This window comes from Anomalospiza imberbis, chromosome 3, assembly GCF_031753505.1.
Source record: "Anomalospiza imberbis isolate Cuckoo-Finch-1a 21T00152 chromosome 3, ASM3175350v1, whole genome shotgun sequence".
In the NCBI taxonomy this organism is placed as follows: Eukaryota; Metazoa; Chordata; class Aves; order Passeriformes; family Viduidae; genus Anomalospiza; species Anomalospiza imberbis.
Window position 1 is genome coordinate 61,432,249 of NC_089683.1, and position 20,426 is coordinate 61,452,674.

Genomic DNA, 20,426 nt, shown 5'->3' on the forward strand with positions numbered 1-20,426 from the left:
CCATCCCCCTGTACCACTGGGGAAGAGAAAATTGGGAGTAAAGTGAAGCCTGGGGAAAAGGGAGGTGTGGAGGATGGTGTTTTGCTCATTGTCCTACTCTGTTTTGATTAGTGATAAATAAAACTAATTTCCCCAAGTTAAGTCTGTTTTGCCCATAACTGCTAAATGATCTCTCCCTGCTCTGATCTTGACCCATATGCCTTTCATTTTATTTTTCTCCCCTGCTCAGCTGAGGAGGGGAGTAACAGAACAGCTTTGGTGGGCACCTGGCATCCAGCCAGGGTGAGTCAAACGACCACAGGAATGCAATGTAACTTTTTCCTTTTTTGTATAATGTATTTTAGCAGCTGCAAACAAAGGCATAGTTGGCTAGCTCTTCACTGAGCTTCAGTGATCACATAGACTTTGTTCAGAAGTATCAGCATTTTTTCTAACTACTGCAAACATGCAGACGATAAGTATTAAATTAACTGAGAGTATTTGTGAAAATACATTCCACTGGGATATTAAGAGTATATTTGTAGAGCAGAAGGGGAAACTTTTTGCCAAGACATGAAAGATGTCTCTGAACATTTTAATTAATCTGTAAATATCGCTACTTAGAAATCCAAATAAATCACATTGTATGCCTGCCAAAGTAGATCATGCTTTTCACAAGAAAGTAGATGAAATATGTGAAACTGACTCACAAAGTTAATGTTTCCCACCAGTAATAACATTCACTTCTATGTACTTATGTCTGTTAACATGACTCACTAAGTTCTTCTGCTTTCTTTTGTGAGATAGATGGCAGCAGAATGAATTGTACAGTGTCTCTGAGCTGTACCTCAGCCAAAATTTTGCTGCCAAAGAAGATCTAGCAGTGACAAATACATCTTAAGCAAAGTGTTAAAAGAGCTGGCTTTACAATGTTTTTTTCAGATACTGTGATGTCAGGAAGAGATGCATACATAAGGGGATATTTTAACACCATCACCATATAGGTGGTTTGTTTTAATACAGCTGCTGTATTGGGGGAGGCCTTCTGAATTCACGTGATTGTGTATATACTCTCACTCTTGTACATATATACAGTGTATAGTTGAAGACATTTCAAAGGCAAAAAGGACAACTAAGTACCTGTTTTCTGTTCTTTTTGCACATATCCTAAAAATGTGGTTGTATTTAGAAGAAAGAGAAAGAGGAGTATCATTGAGACTAAAATGGTAGTTTGGAAAGTCTTGGCTCTTTTCATATTTCTGCTGTAGATATCCTCAGGAATTTTCAGCTAGGTGGTTAGAATGTACTGCTCTGCTGTGTTCTGTTGCAATTGTTGAAGACAGATGAGAGGCAAAATTGGTTTTTAGTGGACTATAAAATGGAGTGGAGATGGAAAAGTATGAGGGAACATAAGGCAATGGCATGAGTGTGATAGAATGGAGAAAGAGCAAAAATTGGAGAAAAATCCATTTTGGAAAGAAAAGGCAGTCTTGAGTGAAATAGTTACAGTAAAGAAGGACAAAATAAGAATTGAATATTGACTCCTTTTCTCTGTAGCTCAAAATAGGCAACATTGAAATCATCCCCTAAGCTGCAGGGGAAACAATTGCCTTGAGTCATGTAGACAGGTTAAATACAGAAACTGCAGCTTATTATTGTACAGTGTGACATACCAGAACTGCATTTCCTGTTCAGCTTGGATAAAGGCTGTTGGTTTCACAAGAGCATTTGAAAAAATTGATGGAAATTATTATTGTCTTCTGTGCTAAATATTCTTCATCCTGTGCCTCTCTTGTGCAACCTAATAAAAAGGCATTCAGCACACATTACTGTGAGCAAAACATTTCTTACACTTCTTCAAAAGTGTTTTTTTGCAGATTCTTGTAGTGGTTGATAGCTGTAATGGGGCAAAATAATGATCTTGGTCACAATGCATGAACATTTGTACCCATTTATCTGAGATCAAAGTTTGGCCCATAAGCTTTGAAATATTTTTTTCTTTAGTACTGTATGTGGGTCTTGCTTTTTCATAGATGTGTTGCTGTAGAAAGCATGACCAGTAAGGAACACTTCACTTTTTACTCTGAAATGGTTTCTGAGATTTCATTAAAACATTCCAGATTGCATCCCAAGGATGGGAAGGACATTTCTACAGTTCTGACCTTCAATTGCAGTTCTTAAATTCCTAAATCACTTTCCTCTATGTGTACAGTTTAGAAAGGCTAGTATGAATCAGGATTGTACATTAAACTACTTGTGTAAATTAAAGGAAAAATAAAAATATTTTTATTTATTAAGGTAGGGTATGGTAAAGAGTCTACAGCTGATGTATTTGGTGATTGGTACCAAGTGAAATTGACCTGATGAGGTAACTGCAGTCTGAAGGATTTTCATGTCATAATTTAAAAGTGTAGGCCCATCTAGATGTTGCTGGTAAAAAAAGGGAAGACAGGGAAAGCCTTCTCTGTGTGTAGCTGTATAGCTTAGTGGTGAGTAATTTCTTACACCTTAATGGAGATGTGACTAAAAGATGAATAGTGGAGCAGTGTTTTGGCTACATTAGTTCTGCTGTTTGAGGTTTTAAAAGGGTGAAAGGTTGACAGGAGCATTACCTCTGTTCAGAACCCCATGGCTACATCCGTGCTGTGAATGAAATGGACAGGACACAGGCACAGAGCACTGTCAATAGGATATTGTGATTAGCTTGTTCCCTGTGCCAAGAGGGCACGCACATCAAACAGGGATCTTCCTCCTGCAAACAGTGCACTGATAGCCCAGAGTTGGTTCCCAAGAACACTGTCCAAATACCACCTGGAATGAAAGTGCTGTCAGAGGATGGGGCTTGGGACCTTTTTTCAAGGTACAGAGTCAGAGAGATTTGTGTTAAGCTGGGGCTGTGCTGTTACAGGGTTTCTGCATTGTCTGTTTTGCAGTAAATCCTGAGTGATTTAAGCAAATAAGAGAAGTTAGAGCTGGTCTGAAGACCACCTCAGCTCACAGAGCAGCCTGGGAGGACCAAGTAGCAAAGCAGGCTAGCTTTAACATACCTTAAATCTCTCTTTTCATCTTTTTTCTCCAGTTTCTGGGCTGTAAGTGTGAGTTCCTTTGCCAGCCTGTCTCTGTTCAAAGGTATCATGAAAAGTGCGTGGTGGCTGCTCTGTAATTTGGAGTACTGTAGAGAGATTATTCTGTGTGTATAGAACTGTAGAATGGCTTGAGTCAGAGGACAACGTTATAGACCATCTACTTCCACTGCCCCTGTCGTGGGCAGGGACACCTACCTCTAGACCAGGTTGCTCAAAGCCCCTTTCAACCTGGCCTGGAATACTTCCCTGGGGTGAGGCACCCACAACTTCCCTGGAAAACCTGTTCCACTGTTTCACTATTCTCATTGTAAAAGACATCTTCCTTATATTCAATGTAAATTTGCCCTCTTTCAGTGGAAAACTGTTGCCACTTGTCCTATCGCTACAAGCCCTTGTGAAAAGTCTCTCTGCATCTTTCATTATAGGTCCCCCTTCAAATATTGAAAGTCTGTAATAAGGTTTTCCCCAAGCCTTCTTTTCTCCAGGCTGAACAACCCTGACTCTTTCCTGTGGAGTTACTGCCCAGTGGCAGAAAAGTATCACAGCTTTAGAAAACCAATCTCCTTATACTTTGGGGACAATGCAGTACCTTCTCAGACGTGATTACTTTTTTGGAGCTTTTTAGCTAGTGATTTAAGGGAGTAGAGATACTGGACCTTAGAATGTGTAGATGACTATCCTATTTGGGGTTGAGTGGAGGAGGTAGTAAAAAGAGTTTGTCGTCTCTGGTAAGCAAGAGCAAGTTTCTAGGTAAGGCAAATATTCCTACTCAATGCCTTCTTGAACTAGAGGATCATTCTGTTTAGATCCAGTGATTTTCCACTGGTTACAAGCTCCTCAAAGGACAGAACCACAGGTAACAAGCCCTGTATTATTAAGTTTCTGTTCTCTTTGGCTATTTTAATGTTGACTTTCTCATTTGATCTCTTCTGAACCATCTAGGAAAGCTTAAGGTCACTGAAGGCAAGGAAAGTACTTGTACTCTTTGTCTCAGCATCGCTCCCAGGCAGCTCTCCAAGTCCTTCACAACTGTTTTTTTGTGACTAACAAAGCTGACTGATATTCAGGCATGCTAATTGTGTTTCTATATATTGCTTCCAAAGTCTCGTGAATGAAGTTTACTTTGAGCCTATCAGTTTTGCATGGTTTCAGCTAAGTCACGGAAGCTTTTAGCTATCCTGAGACAGCTAACTCCTCCTAACCCTTTCTGGAGGCTGCAAGGCAGTATTTGGTCAGTTACGAGCTCTTGTGATAGCTGATGTGTCTCCTACTCTTATAATTACACAAAGTCATGTGCAAAGGAGGAATAAACTGTCAGCATTTCTAGCCCTCTGCTGCAATATCACAGGCACAGAAAACATACTTCTTGAAAGCACTCAAGGAGAACACGGCACAGCGTTGTTACAGAAAGAAATGTGATGAACAGAGCTTTTTAGTAAATACCACCTACACTGGCCTTTATACAAAACTGGAGTCAGCAGAACAGAATGAATAAGATCTAATCTCCCACCTTGTCCTGCCATTCCAGTCCCACGTGCCTACACAAATATTCTGGCCCTCCTGAAAACCACCCCTAAGTCTAGCTTCTGTAGCCAGCCTGTTATTTGAAAGCAAGGACTCCCCTACTGGTGTTTCAGAAAAAGAATAGGTGTTGTGTGAGAGCTGGTGTGCATTTTTAGACAGTGGGTCACCCTAGAGGGTTGAAAAGTGATCCTAAGAAGTGTTCCCTTTTGCTGTCTGAAGCCATGCTGTCCCAGATTGTTGCTATGCCCTTATAGCTAATTAACTTGCTCTTGACAGGTCAGCTGTTTGTTCTGCTGTGCCAAATTAATAAATTTTGGCTCATTTCCACTTTTTCTAACTAACTGGAATGACTAGAATGACATTGTCTCCATTACAGGCTAATTTAAGTGAATCAAGCAGTTTCTTTGTAGCAAAACCAGCATTTCCAGAAAAAATTGTTTTACTGTTTCTTAATTATAATTTCAGAGAGAATGAGCAGAGGTTGAGATGGTTCTGTATATGAGAGATCTGATTACAGTGATGTTCTCAAGCTCCAAATTTATCTTTTAATTTTGGGGCCCTGAAGTTCAGCTGCTTCGTGATTTCACAGTTATGGCAGCTGTAATTGTTTTAGTGATAACTGAGGTTGTTGTTAAATCATATACATGCTTTAGTGATATAAAAAGCAAAATCTCAAGAACTGGTAATACTGAAATTTTATAAATGGCTGAACATGACCAGCTTCAGCTGAAGCTGGTAAAGAATCTGAATGCTGTACGTTCTGTAGGGTGGTGAAATTGATTTTTTTTAAGTAGTGTTCCAATGGTAAGCAGATTTGCTCTTCATAAAGTCAGTGGGGAAAACACACTGTAGTGCAACAAAGGATGTAGATGGATAAGTGTTATGGAATATTATGCAATTGCAGTCACTTATCTGCAGTTAAGAGGAATTCAGAAAAGTGAAGAACGTGGCCTGCATGCCTGTTTTTCCTGTTTATTCCCTTGTGAAGCAGAGACGCTGGCCTCTGCTGGAGCCCTGTCGGCATTGCATGCGACAGGACTGATGAGGAGCCGTGTCCACCTGGAAGTAACCCTTTTGTAACTGTCTGTCACTTTCTAGGTAACATTCGGCTGCACTTTCTGGTCCTGGTGACAGGCTGTACGTCGGTGGGAAAAATCCTGGATGCTGAAGTTTACAAAATTACTGCAACAGATTTCTGTCCTCTCCAGGAAGAAACCAAGGAAGATGAGCGCATTACTGCCTTGAAGAAAATACTGAACTCTGGGATGTTCTATTTCTCCTGGCCTAATGCAGGCTCAAACTTTGACCTGACTGTGCGGGCTCAGAAGCAGGGTGATAACAACTATGAATCTGGTAACTCGTTCTTCTGGTGAGTACTGCATGTTATACCCGTCTTCTCTTGTCCCCACCCGTATCTCATTGGTCAGACATTCTCAGAGGGAAATGAACATGTGCATTTCAAGTCTACCTCTTTTCATTTCATTGACAGGTCCTTTTAGGGGTCAGGCGGCTTTAATGAATTCATGGTAATTTGTGTTTAATTAAAATTATTCTGATAGTGAAGTGCAATTATAAAATGACATTTTATGCTTCAAAGGGGGAAATGCAAGTATATATTGCTCATACTACAGAAACATCTCTCTATATGTCATGAATAATTTCCCTTGCAGTCCTTTTCAATAATTTTCTTTAAAGTTATCTAATGGAAACCTGCACTTGAACTGTTCATAAATCCCATCATTTGCACTGAAGTATCTTTTTTTTTAAGTATTGTTTAAATTCTGTAGTTTATTGTTTCAGTGATGTGCACTAGTTGTTTCAGTAATGTGCACTAGTTGAAAACATCAATATTAATATGTTTACAGCTCAGTGCAGACATAAGTTGCAAAAAAGAAAACTCCTGTGATACACTGCTCTGTGCTTTTTACTTTCTTGTGCTTATAAAGCAAAGAAAAATTATCTTGTATTGTGGTAAGTACTGGTTGAGGGAAAAGGAGAAAACACAATGCTGGGTTGATGTAATTCAGTTTTTTGCTTTGCAAGTTTTGGCATAATGCTTGCATTTCTATACCCTTCCCCACCCCCGCTCCCTTCTTTTTAAACAAAAAGTCACACAGCAGGCATAGCTGTTCTGGAAATAAATGAGGGTTTGATGTAAGTGGAAAATAACTGGCAGGGTTAAATGTGGATGTGCTGCTAGAATGTGCAGTGAGGCTTGTGGCCCAAAGTAGGTGAATACCAAATAGGCAAAAAAAGTTCATAATGGGTGATAAATTAACATGAGAGAGCAGTTCAGTTAGGCTAAATAATTGTTCCAGCTATGATGTGATTTTGACTGGTAAGATCTAGTGGTTTAAAATTGAAGAAAGATACATAATAAATACTTGCTTTCAACTGTGCTAATGATGCATCTCTCTCCAAATGCTCACCAAGCATTGTCAAGTCAGACACGACTTAGAAATGAGTTGTACTCATTGTACATTGTATGTTGGAGTTGTACTCCAGTGATGAGACTGCTAAGATGGCAATATCTCAACAACATTTAAAGCAACTCTTCTTTCCTCTACTGTCTTTTGAAACTTTTCCTCTTGGAAGATAAGTATATTTGAAACTTCCTTCTTTGCTACTTCTGGCTAATCTAGAAGTAAATTCTGAAGCGTTTCCATTCTCCAGTATGTTGTAGAACAGGGAGAAGTGGTGACACTATCACATTAATGACAAAAAGATGTTTCAAAGAAAATTTATCCTGAGGTATTTAGGTGACATGGGAAATTTCAGACAAACAATAGATGCTTGAGGAAAGTAAACAATGAGATAAATAGTTATACAATGAAAAGTGTAAGATGACCTTAGTTATAGGCCATACAAATGCCTGTTTAATGAACTGCAACAACAAAATATTCTACTGGAATATGCCTGAGTGAGGACTTCCTTTGCAAGTAGGACTGGGAGAAAGAGGTGGAACAGACAGCAAAAATTGTTTTAGAGCTGCTTTTTCTGTTTCATATTTAGATTTAAAATGTAACAATGCCTTGCACCTTTTCCAGTAAATGCTGTACTCTAAAAGAACAACTCTTCAGGGGTTTCACTCTCTTTTACAGATCTTCTGTTGAGCAATGCATGGTCATAAAAGATATTTTCCTGGCTCTCCTATGTGACTAAAACGTGAAATAAAGAAAAACATCATAATAGAAGAGACTAGTGTCATTGTTAACTAGACATGACAAGTTTCTTGAGTTGTTGATCTTGAGGGTTAGAACAAATGTTCTTCTTTGTTTTAGTAGTACTTTTTGCAGTATCTCCAGTGACTTACAGATCCAGTTGCTACTTGGATTTTTTTTTTCTGAAAATCCTGGTAGATTTTGAACCAGTTCTTTATCCCGTAGTGAATGCTAAGGTCCAGGCAGTATCCTTCCAAAAAAAGTAATTAGCTTGACGACACTGTACTTTATGAAAAGATTACTAAATGTAAATTTCTGTAGCTGAAAGAGGTGACATTTGCATCTGAATTTATGAGACAGGTACAAGATATAAAGACAGCAGCCTGATGGTAGCTGTGTGGTTAGAATTTGCCATGTTCAGTTCACTGTAGTAGTTCACAAGGGTTTCTTCCTGATATTTCCTGGGTTTGGGTAGAGATAAGGTACAGCAGAAAAGGGGTCATAAAACATTAATTGATTAAATTAGTGATTGTTGTCAGGTGGCACCCATGCCTGTCTGTTTGTTTTGTTCAGTAATTTGTCTGTATGTTGTTGAACCTTTTAGGAACCAGCTATTGCATGTGCCCTTCAAGCACTACCAGGTGAACTGCTCCGACTGGCTGCTGAAAGTGGTCTGTGGAATCGTGGACATTCGCACTGTTTATGCTTCCCACAAGAAGGCGAAAGCCTGCCTCATCTCTCGCATCAGCTGCGAGCGAGCTGGTGTCCGCTTCCATGTCCGAGGGGTCAATGATGATGGACATGTGTCTAACTTTGTTGAGACAGAGCAGGTAAGTGGATGTATCCAATGGCATTGCATAATTTAGTCCACTCGTATTTGATTGGGGCAGAATTTTCAATAAGAATTAAAGGAACTCAGCAAGTTTTTTTTTCAAGAATATTTAAAATATTATTGCATGGCAGATCTGTTTGTTCGTGTCCATTAAGCATTTCTTTGCAATCTTTTTCTCTGTTTCTGACTTTTTCATTCACATGGTTTTCACTAGCACTTTTCATCTTTTTTTTCCTGAGTGTGAAAGTCTGGCCATTTGATACTGTAGTGAAATGTAGACAAGGGTTTTTAAACCATTCAGGAAGGTGTCTAGCAAAGGTGCTGGAACCTCATCTTTGACTAGTAAAGTTCACTGTCAAATCATCTTTCTCTAGTAGAAAAAATGTTGAAAAAATAACATTTTCTCTGAGTCAGCCAAAATCCAGTTCAACTAATTTTGGAGAAAACTGCTTTTATATTCCCCGTTGGTTTGTGGGGGATTCTCTCCAATGTGAGGTGGTATGACAGTTTTTATACATACATGGTAAAAGCCTCATTTCCAGCTGATGCTGAGACAAATTACGTGTGTGAAATGCATTCAGCAGGCTCCCTTGATTAGCACAGCCAAACAAAACAACTGAATCACTTGGTTTTATTGCACATGGTTTAGCTTGCTCCCTTGAAAGTCAGTAAAAAGCACCGGACCATGGAGAATCTGAAGTTTTCTGTGCCAGCTGAAGTGAGTGCTTTCTTATGCAAGTACAATCACCTTTTCCTTTTTGAGCTGAAGTAGTAATTACTAGCAGTCAGAACATAAATCATACAGAAATGGATCACTGTATAAAGAGAATAGACAAATGGCTGGTAGTTTTCAACAAAGAACAGGGATTTGCTCCTAGAATTTGGTTGTTTTCAGCATCTTCTGGGCATATTTACAGAGCTACGTATGTGATACATATTGTTAATGTATCTGTCTATAGATGTAGGTGCATGTACAATGAAAGTAGATTGCTTATGTGATGCTCATAAGGGGAGCATGAAACAGTGAGGGCAGCATGGAGATACTTGAGCTGTGTCATTGAAAGCCTGTGCCTGATGGCTGAGGAAGGCACCCTCTCTCAAAGGTGCCCACACTTTTGTGGGCTGACAGTGCTAGTATTTCTTCATGGCAATGTGTGAATGTAGCAGCTTTCACTCAGTGAGCTCCTTCCTGTTATCCTACTGCATGAGCCAGGCATGCCTTCAGGCACCTGTTTGTCCAAAATCCAGCCATGTTTGGGTACTTTCCACATTTCCTCTAAGATGTTGTCTTCATAATACAGCTTTAACCTTTTTACCTGGATCTGCCTAAAGACACATATAGAGCTACCTTAGATTTGACAGTGCTTTGATCCTCAGGAGGATGCCTGGAGGAGTTGCAGACTGTTGTTCCCCAGCCTGCTGATGAGGTTTGATTCCCAAGAGGTGCTCAAAGCATGCCCAATGTTACACGTGTGACTTTCTGCTCAATGGTCAGAGTTCTCTCTGGGGATGTGGGTGGCTTTTTGCTCGTGTCCCTTCTTATCCTGGTTTGCCTGCATTTTCAGTTAGGCTGACAGTTTTCCACTTAGTGTTCAGGCTCCCACAAATTCTGCTTGTTGAATGTAAAGCTCTTCCCCTGCAGTGCTTGGGTCTCTAATGTCAGCCTCCAAATTCTCTGCTAATAATTTCTTGTGTGCCACTGCTCCAAAGCAATTGCAAGTCAAGTTGTCAAGTCTTGCAACATCTACACCTTTCTAGAAAGTCTGTCAGTGCATTGCGAGATACAGCTATGTCTGCTTACTGGAAAGTGGAATTTTCCTCTGGAACCTGGGGACAGAAGAAGGGAGATCAGCCATTTTAAGTGATACCTGGTACCTTCTGCTATTTTAGTTGAGTATCTTCTTATGAATATTAGTGCAAAGCACTACTCCTGTTACTCAGGATTTGAAGAATGTTCTCTTGCTGAAATGCAGGGGAAATAAAGTGTTAGAAAGGGTTGTCAGCTTTTTTTCAGTGAGTCTCACATTTGTGGCACTGCACTTAGCAGCTGACTTATTATGGGAAATACTTCTGCTATCCTGCTTACTAGGTGGATCAGAAGTAACTAATTTTATTTTGTTATATTCCTGGAGTACATTATGTTGCAAATTATTAGCACGAAAAATAAGGTGGCCTTTGCATTCCAGCAGAAAACCTGAGGATTGGCTCCTGATGAGTGGCAAAACAGTACTTGATTACTGATGCTTCCCTTCCCTGGTTCTGGGTCAGGCTCTTCATGGGAATTGCTGTGCTTTGCTCCAGTTCAGCCAGATGCTGAACTGGGGAGACTGAAGGCTTTTGAGTGTTATTTTCAACTGGATAAGCAAAAGTGCAAGAGTGAAATGGCTTTAGGGTGAAAGGCTTGTGCAGGTTCAAATTATAACAAGAGTTTGCAGTTTTAAAGGGTTGTGTGTTTTTGTTTGGTTTCAAAAACCAAAGAAAAGAAGGAAAAGAAGATTGCTGTTACTAATGGTGCTAAACACTAGTTTTACCAAGCTGCATGTCCTGAGAAAACAAAGTTGGGCTAACCACTAGGATGCCTGAGATCCAGTTCAAGCTGTCATCCCCTTGCCATTAGGAAGGAAGAGTCCAAGAATAAACTCTCTCCTACTTTCATAGTAAACGACTGACTAATCTCCTGTGAGGTAATATCTTGGCTGAATAACATTTTGTTTCCATTTGCTGGAGCCTGTACAGTATAATGGCATGTTGGCTATGTGCTTTTATGGACAAATAGCACGCTAGGATTCTGAAAACCCAGGACTTTTCCCCTCTTTGCAGGAATTGCTTCTAACATTTTTCTGTTTTTAGAAGAGGAAGAAACAATTAATCTTATCTCCAGGCAGCTCTTTTATGCATAGATGGTGTGCTTTTGTCTCCCACTGAGTTAGCCTTGTGGCATTTCAGCTCTGCAATGAGTCATTTTTTTGTGGGCTCACTTAACTTCTGTGACTCAGTGTTTGAAAAGAAGGGGGAAAAAAGTAAAATACCTTCACTTTTCCTTTAAAAAAAACCAAAACTTCTAATATATCTTTAAGCTTTTGGGTTATGTGGCTTGTGTCTTTATGAAGAAAGAAGAAAGAAAATATTATAGGAAACGCTTAAGGAAAAACAAAATGAAGGGAAAAGAAGGCAATCCCTTCAATGTATACTTTCAGATTTGCTGACAAATATTTTGTAATGGGATGGTAGCCCTTTCTACTTGCAGTGCTTTCAGTATTTCAGTTAATTCTCAAGCAACTTTTAAATCAGTCTCTCTTTCTCAGTTGTAGTTTAAATGTTTCCCTTCGCTTTTCTTCCACACCTAGTAATCTTTTGAAGTTGAGACTGTGTTGCATTTTTGTAATTCTTTTCTTCTGATAGCTTTGAGGAGCTAGAAATGCTTTCTTCATTTTGTTTGTGTGCCTGTTACTGTTTATATTTTAGCTCTTCTCCCAGTTATCCTCCGGAGTTATGCTAAAATCTTAGTTTGTGAATTACAAGGAATGATTCTAGTTAACCAAATACAAATAAATGGTTTCAGTTTTTTCCCCTTCATGGAATTGTTCAGTAAAGAAAATGGAAACCTTGAGAAAGCATTAAAAGGAAATGCCATGAATTTGAATTAACCTTCCCTTTCTTCCAGTTTCAGAAAAAATTGTCAGACATGGATTAAGGAAAATTATTCCTATTTCACAATACCTCCTAGACTGTGTTGGATAGCTCTCCAGGAGAGGAATGGATGCAATCATGTGGTTGATTTATTTTCTGGATCAAGTTTTAGTATGACCCCAGGCAAGGCAAAAGGGATTATTTTGGCACATATATCCTTGGGTCCCATGGTCTGAGCTAAAGGCACTCACAGAGAGGTATGTTTAGGCCATCTGCTGTCCGTGCTCTTTGTGTGGCAGTGCTGGGGATGCCCCAATAAGCCATCTGAGTATCCGTTTCATCAGGAACTGTGTCTCTGTGTACCCCTTGAGTCTGTAGTGGATTTTGTTGTTTGAAGTTGTGACTGGGTGATTATTATTTCTCATGAAGTTGAGTGATGGAGATTAGTGAATAAATTATTCCAAGCAATAAATGGGCACAGCATGCTGGGATTAGAGCACCAGTTCTAATGTTTGAATATTTGCTTCTTGCCCAGAAGCTTTCTAGCAGTACCTGTGCATGAAGCTTGTTTACCAGGAAAGATCCTTGGATTTCAGGTGCAAGGTCTGGCCCTATGCAACAGAAGAGAAAGATTGAAAAATGTCCCATGGAACTGTCAGTACTATCACCCTTGATCCTGAGTTGGAGAAAGAGACCACAAAGAGAGTCTAAGACCACAGAAACTGAAAGATAAACACGGCAAATTCTAACACCAGAGGTCAGCAAATAGGTCCTCCACATGGGTTAACTATCCCTTTGCTACAAATCTGTCTGATGGGAACCTGGTCTGAAAGTTCATGCAGTTCACTGGGTTGGATTGTAGTATGGGCCAGAACCCTTGAGATTAATGAAGGAGTCCTCAAGTGTTTTGAGGATTTGACAGGAATTAACATTCTCCCTGGGGTACATAGGCACCGCTTTGCTGTCATTTTGGATCTAATACAAGAGATAAGACTCCACAAAGACATAAATTTAGCAGTATATATGAATCCTAATGACCAAGTGTTGTCCAAAAAGTAACTGATTGTTGTTAAACTCATCGAGAAAAACCAGTATGATCTTCTTGTCCGTGAGAAAAAGAAAACAGAGGACAAGAAAATTTTGGACATAAGGCATTTCACTTTTATTTAAGTTTCTTTTCTTTTCTTTATTTAAGTTTTCTTTTCTTAAAGAACTTCATCTTTTGTCTAGTACCTTAGAATAAGGGAAATGGCTCTGCTAGAGGACAGGGTAATAAAGTCAAAACTAGAACAAAAAAGTGGCACAGTGCTCGCAGAAAACATAACATTGTGCACAAAAACTGATCAAGGCTGTGAAGAATATGAGAAAAGAAACTGTACTTGTCCATGCATAAGCAACGAAGTTGTCATCTTTTCTTTATGAGTGTAATTTCAATCTAAATATATTATCAATGCTTATTTAAGATTTTAGCAAATAGGATTTCTTACAGTGTATGTGGCTGCTAAGATTATGTGAATTCCTGATCTGGAAAATTGTTTTAGTCTTTAAATCTGCTTTCTTAAGAAGTCTTCTGGTAGGAAGTCTGTTGTCACTAATATTGTAAGATCAAGAGATGTGTACACTAAAAGGCAGTGTCAGGATAAAGGGTCGTGCTCCTTGGAGTGGTGAATGAAGGATAGTGGGTATTACTGAAATTGAGGGAAGATTTGCACAGTTATAATGCTTAATGAAATGGTTGGAGTCTGTTTAGGAAGGAATGACTGGCAGAAAAGTAATTTTAATAAGTCTCCCACTCATTAAAAAAATATTAGGTCTTTTTCCAACTCACTGGCGGCTTGGAAGAAAATAATTTTGGATTCATCTGGGTCATGAGAATGAGGTGAAAAGATTGTGAAAGACCAGAGAATTGCTCCAGAGAACAGAATGATGAGCCCTGTAAGCAAACAGGAAAAAAAAAAAGTACTTTCTTGTGAATGACTGTGTTGGAGAGGCTGTGCTCCCAGTTCAAAAACCTCATCTAATTTCTAAAAGCTACATGGCAACATACATAAAAAATGTCAGTTTCTTTAAAATGCTCTGCCATCATAGGAGAGTCCTGTATTAGACCTCAGCTTCACAGAGGATCACCCAGACCATCACATCAAGGTTTAGGCATCCTGTTTAGGTTACAGGAATGATCAAATAGTTTCAATATTTTGGTTGTTGTTCAGTTCTCCAAATGGACAGCTTAATAGAGCAGAAAACAGAAGAGGTAATGGGTTAAAACCAGTGAACAGAAAATATGAGTGGAACTGGTAACAAATATCTGTTAACTCACTAATAAGTGGAAAGAGAGGATCTGTTAATGAAGAAATAAATGTTTGGTCCGTATTTTTCTTCTGTGTTTGGCAGGAAGAAGGCAGGTTATATATTCATGGTCTGTAACTGAGGAAATACTTCTCAATTAAACTGTAACTCAGAAGGATGTTAAACTGCAGGTACTGAATTAGAATTACTATCTGTTAGTCAGTGGATCTAGAGATTTGCAGCTGGATGTCTGAAAGAGCTGGTCAAAGAAATACTTGAGTTGTCAGTTTTGCAGTTAGGTGTAGAAACAGGGAGTTCCCAGAATACTGTAAAGAAAATTGATCCTCTCAAGCAAGCTGTTTGAGTGGCCACCTTGTACTTCAGGTAAAGCTTTGTCTGTATTTTTCATCATTAGATGTTTCATTTCTACTCATTAATTGCTAAGATGATGATTGTTGTCAAAATTTTAAATAGGCCAGTCCTGAATCTTTTTTTGCACGGGTTCAGGTTCAGATATTCATTTAGTATTAGTCAGGATAATGCTGGGACTGTAGTAGTGGTATTAATTTGCTTTACCTTGGAGCGAGCTTCTTTGGGTCCATGGCTGTGAGTGAAAAGATGATTCAGTGTGTAGAAGTCTCTGACTCATCTTGGCACGACCTATCTCAGGGAGAATGTGATAAAGAGGAAGAAGGTGGGGCTGCTTATTCCTCTCGTAGTCCAGCTGCAGGAGGAATGATCTCTTCTGAGCACAAATGTACAAAAAGAAAAGGCACACAGTGTGTTGCTATGGAAATTAGCTCCTGCACTCAGGTGCCAATAATGTTCAGAAAACTTTACTGTGAGAACATGTTTTAGAGCCATATTGCTCAAACTGTGACACAGGCCTTGCAAGAAAGCTTATCTGAGCAGCCCCTCTCTTGCAGGGAGTTGTGCTACAATGAAATGTAACAGAGAAAAGGGTTCTTAATGCTTTGGTGAGAAGTTAAAAAGGTAGAAACATTGTTTTGCACTAGCTCTGGGCTGGCTATCCTTCTAGCACTGACATTGTGTCCATGGTGAAGCCACTTAAATCATCTTAGTGAAATGGGGACAGTTTCAAGTGCTCTGCAAAAATATGGTAAATATTAAATGTTTTGTCACCAATTTTATCTGAATACCTCTTCTTTTTTCACACATGTAGCTCTAAAAACTGTACATTGATAATGCTTATGAAGATGAGAGGTCAAGGTCAGGCACTTTCCCTGAGCCAGCCATTGGCCACATCTAGTGGCAAATCCAAAAAGACAAAACACTTTAAAGCTGTAGAGAAATCCATTTTAATGTTCTATTCTATTTTCAGAGCTACTAGCCAGCTGGCAGCAGCTGTGCCAATTGATATGGTGTGGTGAGTGCAGCTACCTGGATAACCTGGATACCATTTCTCCCCAGGGCTGCAGAGCGGTCATTGTCATGCATGAGATAACAGAGATGTGTATCATGTGTATCATGTATCTTCTGTGGAGAGCAGCCAGGATTCCACTGCTAAGTATAGGCCAGACGAGTGAGCTGGGCTTTGCACAGTTGCTCTGTGGTCATATTCAATCTGAAGATAGTACCTTTTATGCTAAGTTAACATAATGTAACACTTTGACTGGGGACTGTGGACGGGGGAAGGCAAAAGGGGAAATCAGTCTTTGTTCTTCATATGGATTTGACCCAAATTTAGCTTGTTAACAGTGATCCTGAGAACACATAAAGGGAGAGTTTGAGGTCTGGTTGGGAAAGGAAGTAGAGAATTTGGAACCTCTTGCTGTAAGCCCTCTGGAAAATAAATAGATCACATTGCTGTTCACTGTACCACAGAATGGGAGTGGCAAAGCTACTGGTTTCACAGAGTTTTATTTGGATTCTCTGACAAGGCACAGCATGCTGTGAAATAAGAAATGGTAAGTACAGCAGGAGATAAGCTTATCCCCCACCTGACGTTACCCATCATCAGTCACAAGGAGCAATGACATTTTGCACAGTTAAGTTTTGTGAGAGGGACAGCAGGAGAGTATATGCTTGGTCTTTCTGAGTGTCTCCACCAGTAGATCAAATCCATCTTGACTGTGAGTGAAAAATGTGGTGGTGTTTTAAGTTTTCTGTTGTTTCTGGTGAGAAGTGAGTTGAATCTGCTGTGATGACGTGAAAGCAAATACCTTGTGCTTTGTTCCACTGCCTGTGAGACTATGGAAAAGAGGCCGAGCGGTAAGCGGATACAGGGAGATACATGGTTTACTTTTTTTACCCTTTGAGTTCAGTGTCTTTAACTGTCACCTGATGAAGGGACCACAGGCTGATCTAACTGCAGAACTACTTTCCTTTATTTTGTTTTTGCAGACAATTTACTTGGATGATGATGTCTCTTCCTTTGTGCAGATCAGAGGTTCTGTTCCACTGTTTTGGGAGCAAACAGGGCTTCAGGTAAACAAATAATCAGAAAGCCTGTCTTGCTTCTCTCTCTTGTTACTTATAATTTAGAATTAACTTTTTTTTTTTTTTTTTTTTTTTTTAATATGAGCTTCAAAGCTCATTCTGTGAAAGTGCTGAGCTCTTTCATTTAAGGTTTACCTTGTAGGAAATGTTGTGTGTTTAGATAGACAGAACTATACCAGACAAATGGCTACAGGTGACTGAAGTTTAACATTTTTGTGCATTTGAATGCCTCTACAGGGAACTGTTTGTAAGGGACTGTGTCCTAATGTTATAAAATGAAGCTTATAGTTATATCTTTATAACATTTTCAGTTTTTTTCCTCTGAAATGCCTGGTTAGCTTGACGATATTGACCTTCACATTATAACTGGAGTATCTAGGGATACCAGTGCTCTATAGGAGCATGCTACCATGAAACAAAGTAAAATGTCTGGATGGTGTGTTTTTGGGATTTCAGTCAAAAGGGTGATAATGATCTAATCTGATCTTTTGTGAGGCAGAGATGTAGGATTTTATAATGAGATTATTGCATCAAATTTAGTGGGTTACATATGGTCTGTGACTTGCAGTTTATATACAGTTGTAAGGCCAAATAAGAATCTTCCTAAGGACACTTTGCATTCTCTTAACAGAGGCATAAGCAACTGAAATTAGAATGCACATATATTTGTGCGTTTGGTAGAGAAAGTACATTGCCTAACTGGTTTTTAAAGATACTTTAAAGGTTACATGATACTTTTTTTGATCATTAAACTAGAACCTATGTACTATTCAGAGGCACTGGTTTAGCAGAAAAGGAAATGACTGAAGGATCCCTGTTGTCTTTTAACACCATCCAGTGCAATACTTGCTTATTTTTATAAAGCAAGTCTGTCCATGTGATTGTGCATGTCCTGCCCATGGTGTAGCTGTATCCAGCACTTTTGTTCTGTATGTTACAGAGCCATTGAGCATCCCCTCAAGTAATTTTGGCTAGTGGGTAATATCTCTAGTTAAACAGATTTTTTTATTTTTTTAGTAGGCCTGGTTTTTTTTGCCTAATCTGGATTAGATTATTTACTCTTACTCCTTGGGTGTGAATGTACTGGCACTGGTGTTAGAAAGAATTGCAGAAACCAACCTCATGGAAAACAAATAAAGGTGATGAAGTATAGGAAGTAATGCATGATCCTATACATATTTAGGAGTGTCATTTTTGGAGAGGAAAGAAGCCCTCTGTAATAATTTTGTAAAAGTAGCTACCATTCAAAAGGAACTTGAGTCTACTGTTGTTGACATCCATATCAAAAGACCTGTTAGTTTGATGGTACAGAATTTCATCCTTCATATTTCTGAATCACTGTTCTGATACTTCTGAAAGAATTCAGAATACACAACCCATGGAACTGGCATAAATGCATCCCTCTCTACCAAGACAAGGGCAGTAAGAATGCTAGGCTCATAGAATACTCATGTGAGGCAGTGTGTGCTATTTGCAAGAGGAAGCTGGCAAAGAGATGTGATTTGTTTGGCCATAAAAAGATGTGTAGGTATCCCTTTTCTTAATGGTAATTGTGTTTTCACTTGTAATTGTAAATGTTGTCTAATAAAAGCTGGGGCTTTTGTGTTAAGGATATTATGTGTGGGGGTGGTTGGAGTCTGTTGGAGATGTCTGGTGCTGTTAAAAAATGTTTTTCTCTGAAGGAAAAAGGGAGACATCTAGTGACTTAGGACTCTAGCAGTTTAAGAAGTTTTTTTCTATTTCTTGGTCTTCTAATATTTTATTTTAGGTTGGTTCCCGCCATTTAAGGCTTAACAGAGGTCTGGAAGCCAATGCACCTGCCTTTGACAGGTAAGTTTCATTCCACTTTGGCATCAACACAGCAGATTGGCAAGTATCCAAGGTTCCAAGACATCTTTGTCTTCCTAGAAAATCTTGAGATGTGAAACATATCTCAGATGATGAGGCAAATTTCCCAGGTGTGGCAGATTATTAAACTGGTTTACTTAATTTGGTCACTTTTTTGGGTGCTTTTTTCCTTCTTGTTTTCGTGGTAATTGAATTAATTGGGTCTTCTGGCTCGTTTCTGTAAAAGTTTATGAATACTGAGTGATATGCAAAAGAAGCGTTTGTGCAAACCTTTGTGAGCCAACAGATGTGAGTTTACACTTATGGTACACAGAGTATGTGTGCTTTACCACTCTAAGAGAAGTGGTTAAAGAGTAAACACTGCTTTCACTCCATTCTGGATTTGGTCTTCTCTTCATTGTTTTACTCCTACACAGAAATAGCAATGCCTTATTCTGTGACCAGTGTTCTATGATACTATTATGCTGATGTTTTCTATTTTATGCAAAGACTGGCTTGTAAACATTTTTAAACCATTAATACTCTGTTTGTCAGCTGGAAACTGTAGAGAAAGACATACATTAGCTTGATCCCTTTGAATGTCTGACTAGGAAATGCTGTCCTCTAAGGGTGTATTTCTACTGATATCCATGGGAGCAGTACCTGAAAAGCACATGAAGAATTTGGTCTGTGGGAAGTTTTCACCTTGTAAGTGCAGGTCACGTGATTAATTTCTGTTTTGGTTTGGTTTTGGCAGATCAGGTTGTATGTTGATTTTGTGTAAGGCCTCTTTATTACCGCAACTGCTAGTACACAGGACATTGTTGGCAGTTAATGGTTTTGCAACACTGAAGACCCCAAACAGGGATTAGAATCTAAAGGGACTATGCACCATAAAGTTTCTGCTCTAGAGGTCCTTGGCCTACATTCTCCAAGTTTTTAAGGCTCTTAAATCCTACTGAATTCAATGGCCTTTGAGACTTTTGGTCTCACGGCCATCTGGTGATAACTTGCCCTGCCAGTGTCCATGAAGCTCCATCCATAGAGATTTGCATTCCACAACAGAGATATTTCATATGAGAAGAAAACAGTAACTTATTCAGCATCCTCATGTACTGCCCATGGAATTGAGAGTACCTCAGGAAGGAACAACCTTTTAGTCCTGACCCTAATACAACTGGTGAATAGCTTTCTCCTAAGAAAGGTGAATATAAGGATAAACTCGCACTATTCCTTCTTTCCCTTGTGCCAGTAAGTTAGATGAACTTAGGGATCTCTCTGCTTACCGATCTGCAAAAGACAGTCCTTTGAAAATGGGCAAGGAATAAGTGACTGCTTATATGGAAAAGTACACTGGAATTTAACAACCTGCTACAGCTTTTTCGAGATGTTAATTTGCCCTGTTACATTTAACCATGTGAGAAATGGATAGTAATCTTGTTAAGATATTTTTTCATCCTCTGTCTCTCTCCCTGAGCTCCACAGGGAGCTTTGCTTACAGTATTCAAACAGGTGACTTGAGCTTCAGTAGTTTTGTTGTAAGGAAGCAACACTGGCAGAGAGGCAGGATTTTGATGCTGGTATCAGAAGGGTGCAACTATATGGGATGAGTTGGCATATAGAGAACTGGCTGCAGAATCA

General features: G+C 39.2%; 1 protein-coding gene across 1 annotated transcript in view; it reads left to right on the top strand.

The window, feature by feature from the left end:
* Window positions 1-20,426, top strand: part of SYNJ2 (synaptojanin 2) — a 65,493-nt gene that overhangs the window by 12,127 nt on the left and 32,940 nt on the right. Inside the window, exons 3-6 of the mRNA XM_068184702.1 lie at window positions 5,688-5,958; window positions 8,355-8,580; window positions 16,863-16,946; window positions 18,727-18,788. Coding sequence (XP_068040803.1) covers window positions 5,688-5,958; window positions 8,355-8,580; window positions 16,863-16,946; window positions 18,727-18,788 — 643 coding nt within the window. The remainder of the gene's footprint in view (window positions 1-5,687; window positions 5,959-8,354; window positions 8,581-16,862; window positions 16,947-18,726; window positions 18,789-20,426) is intronic.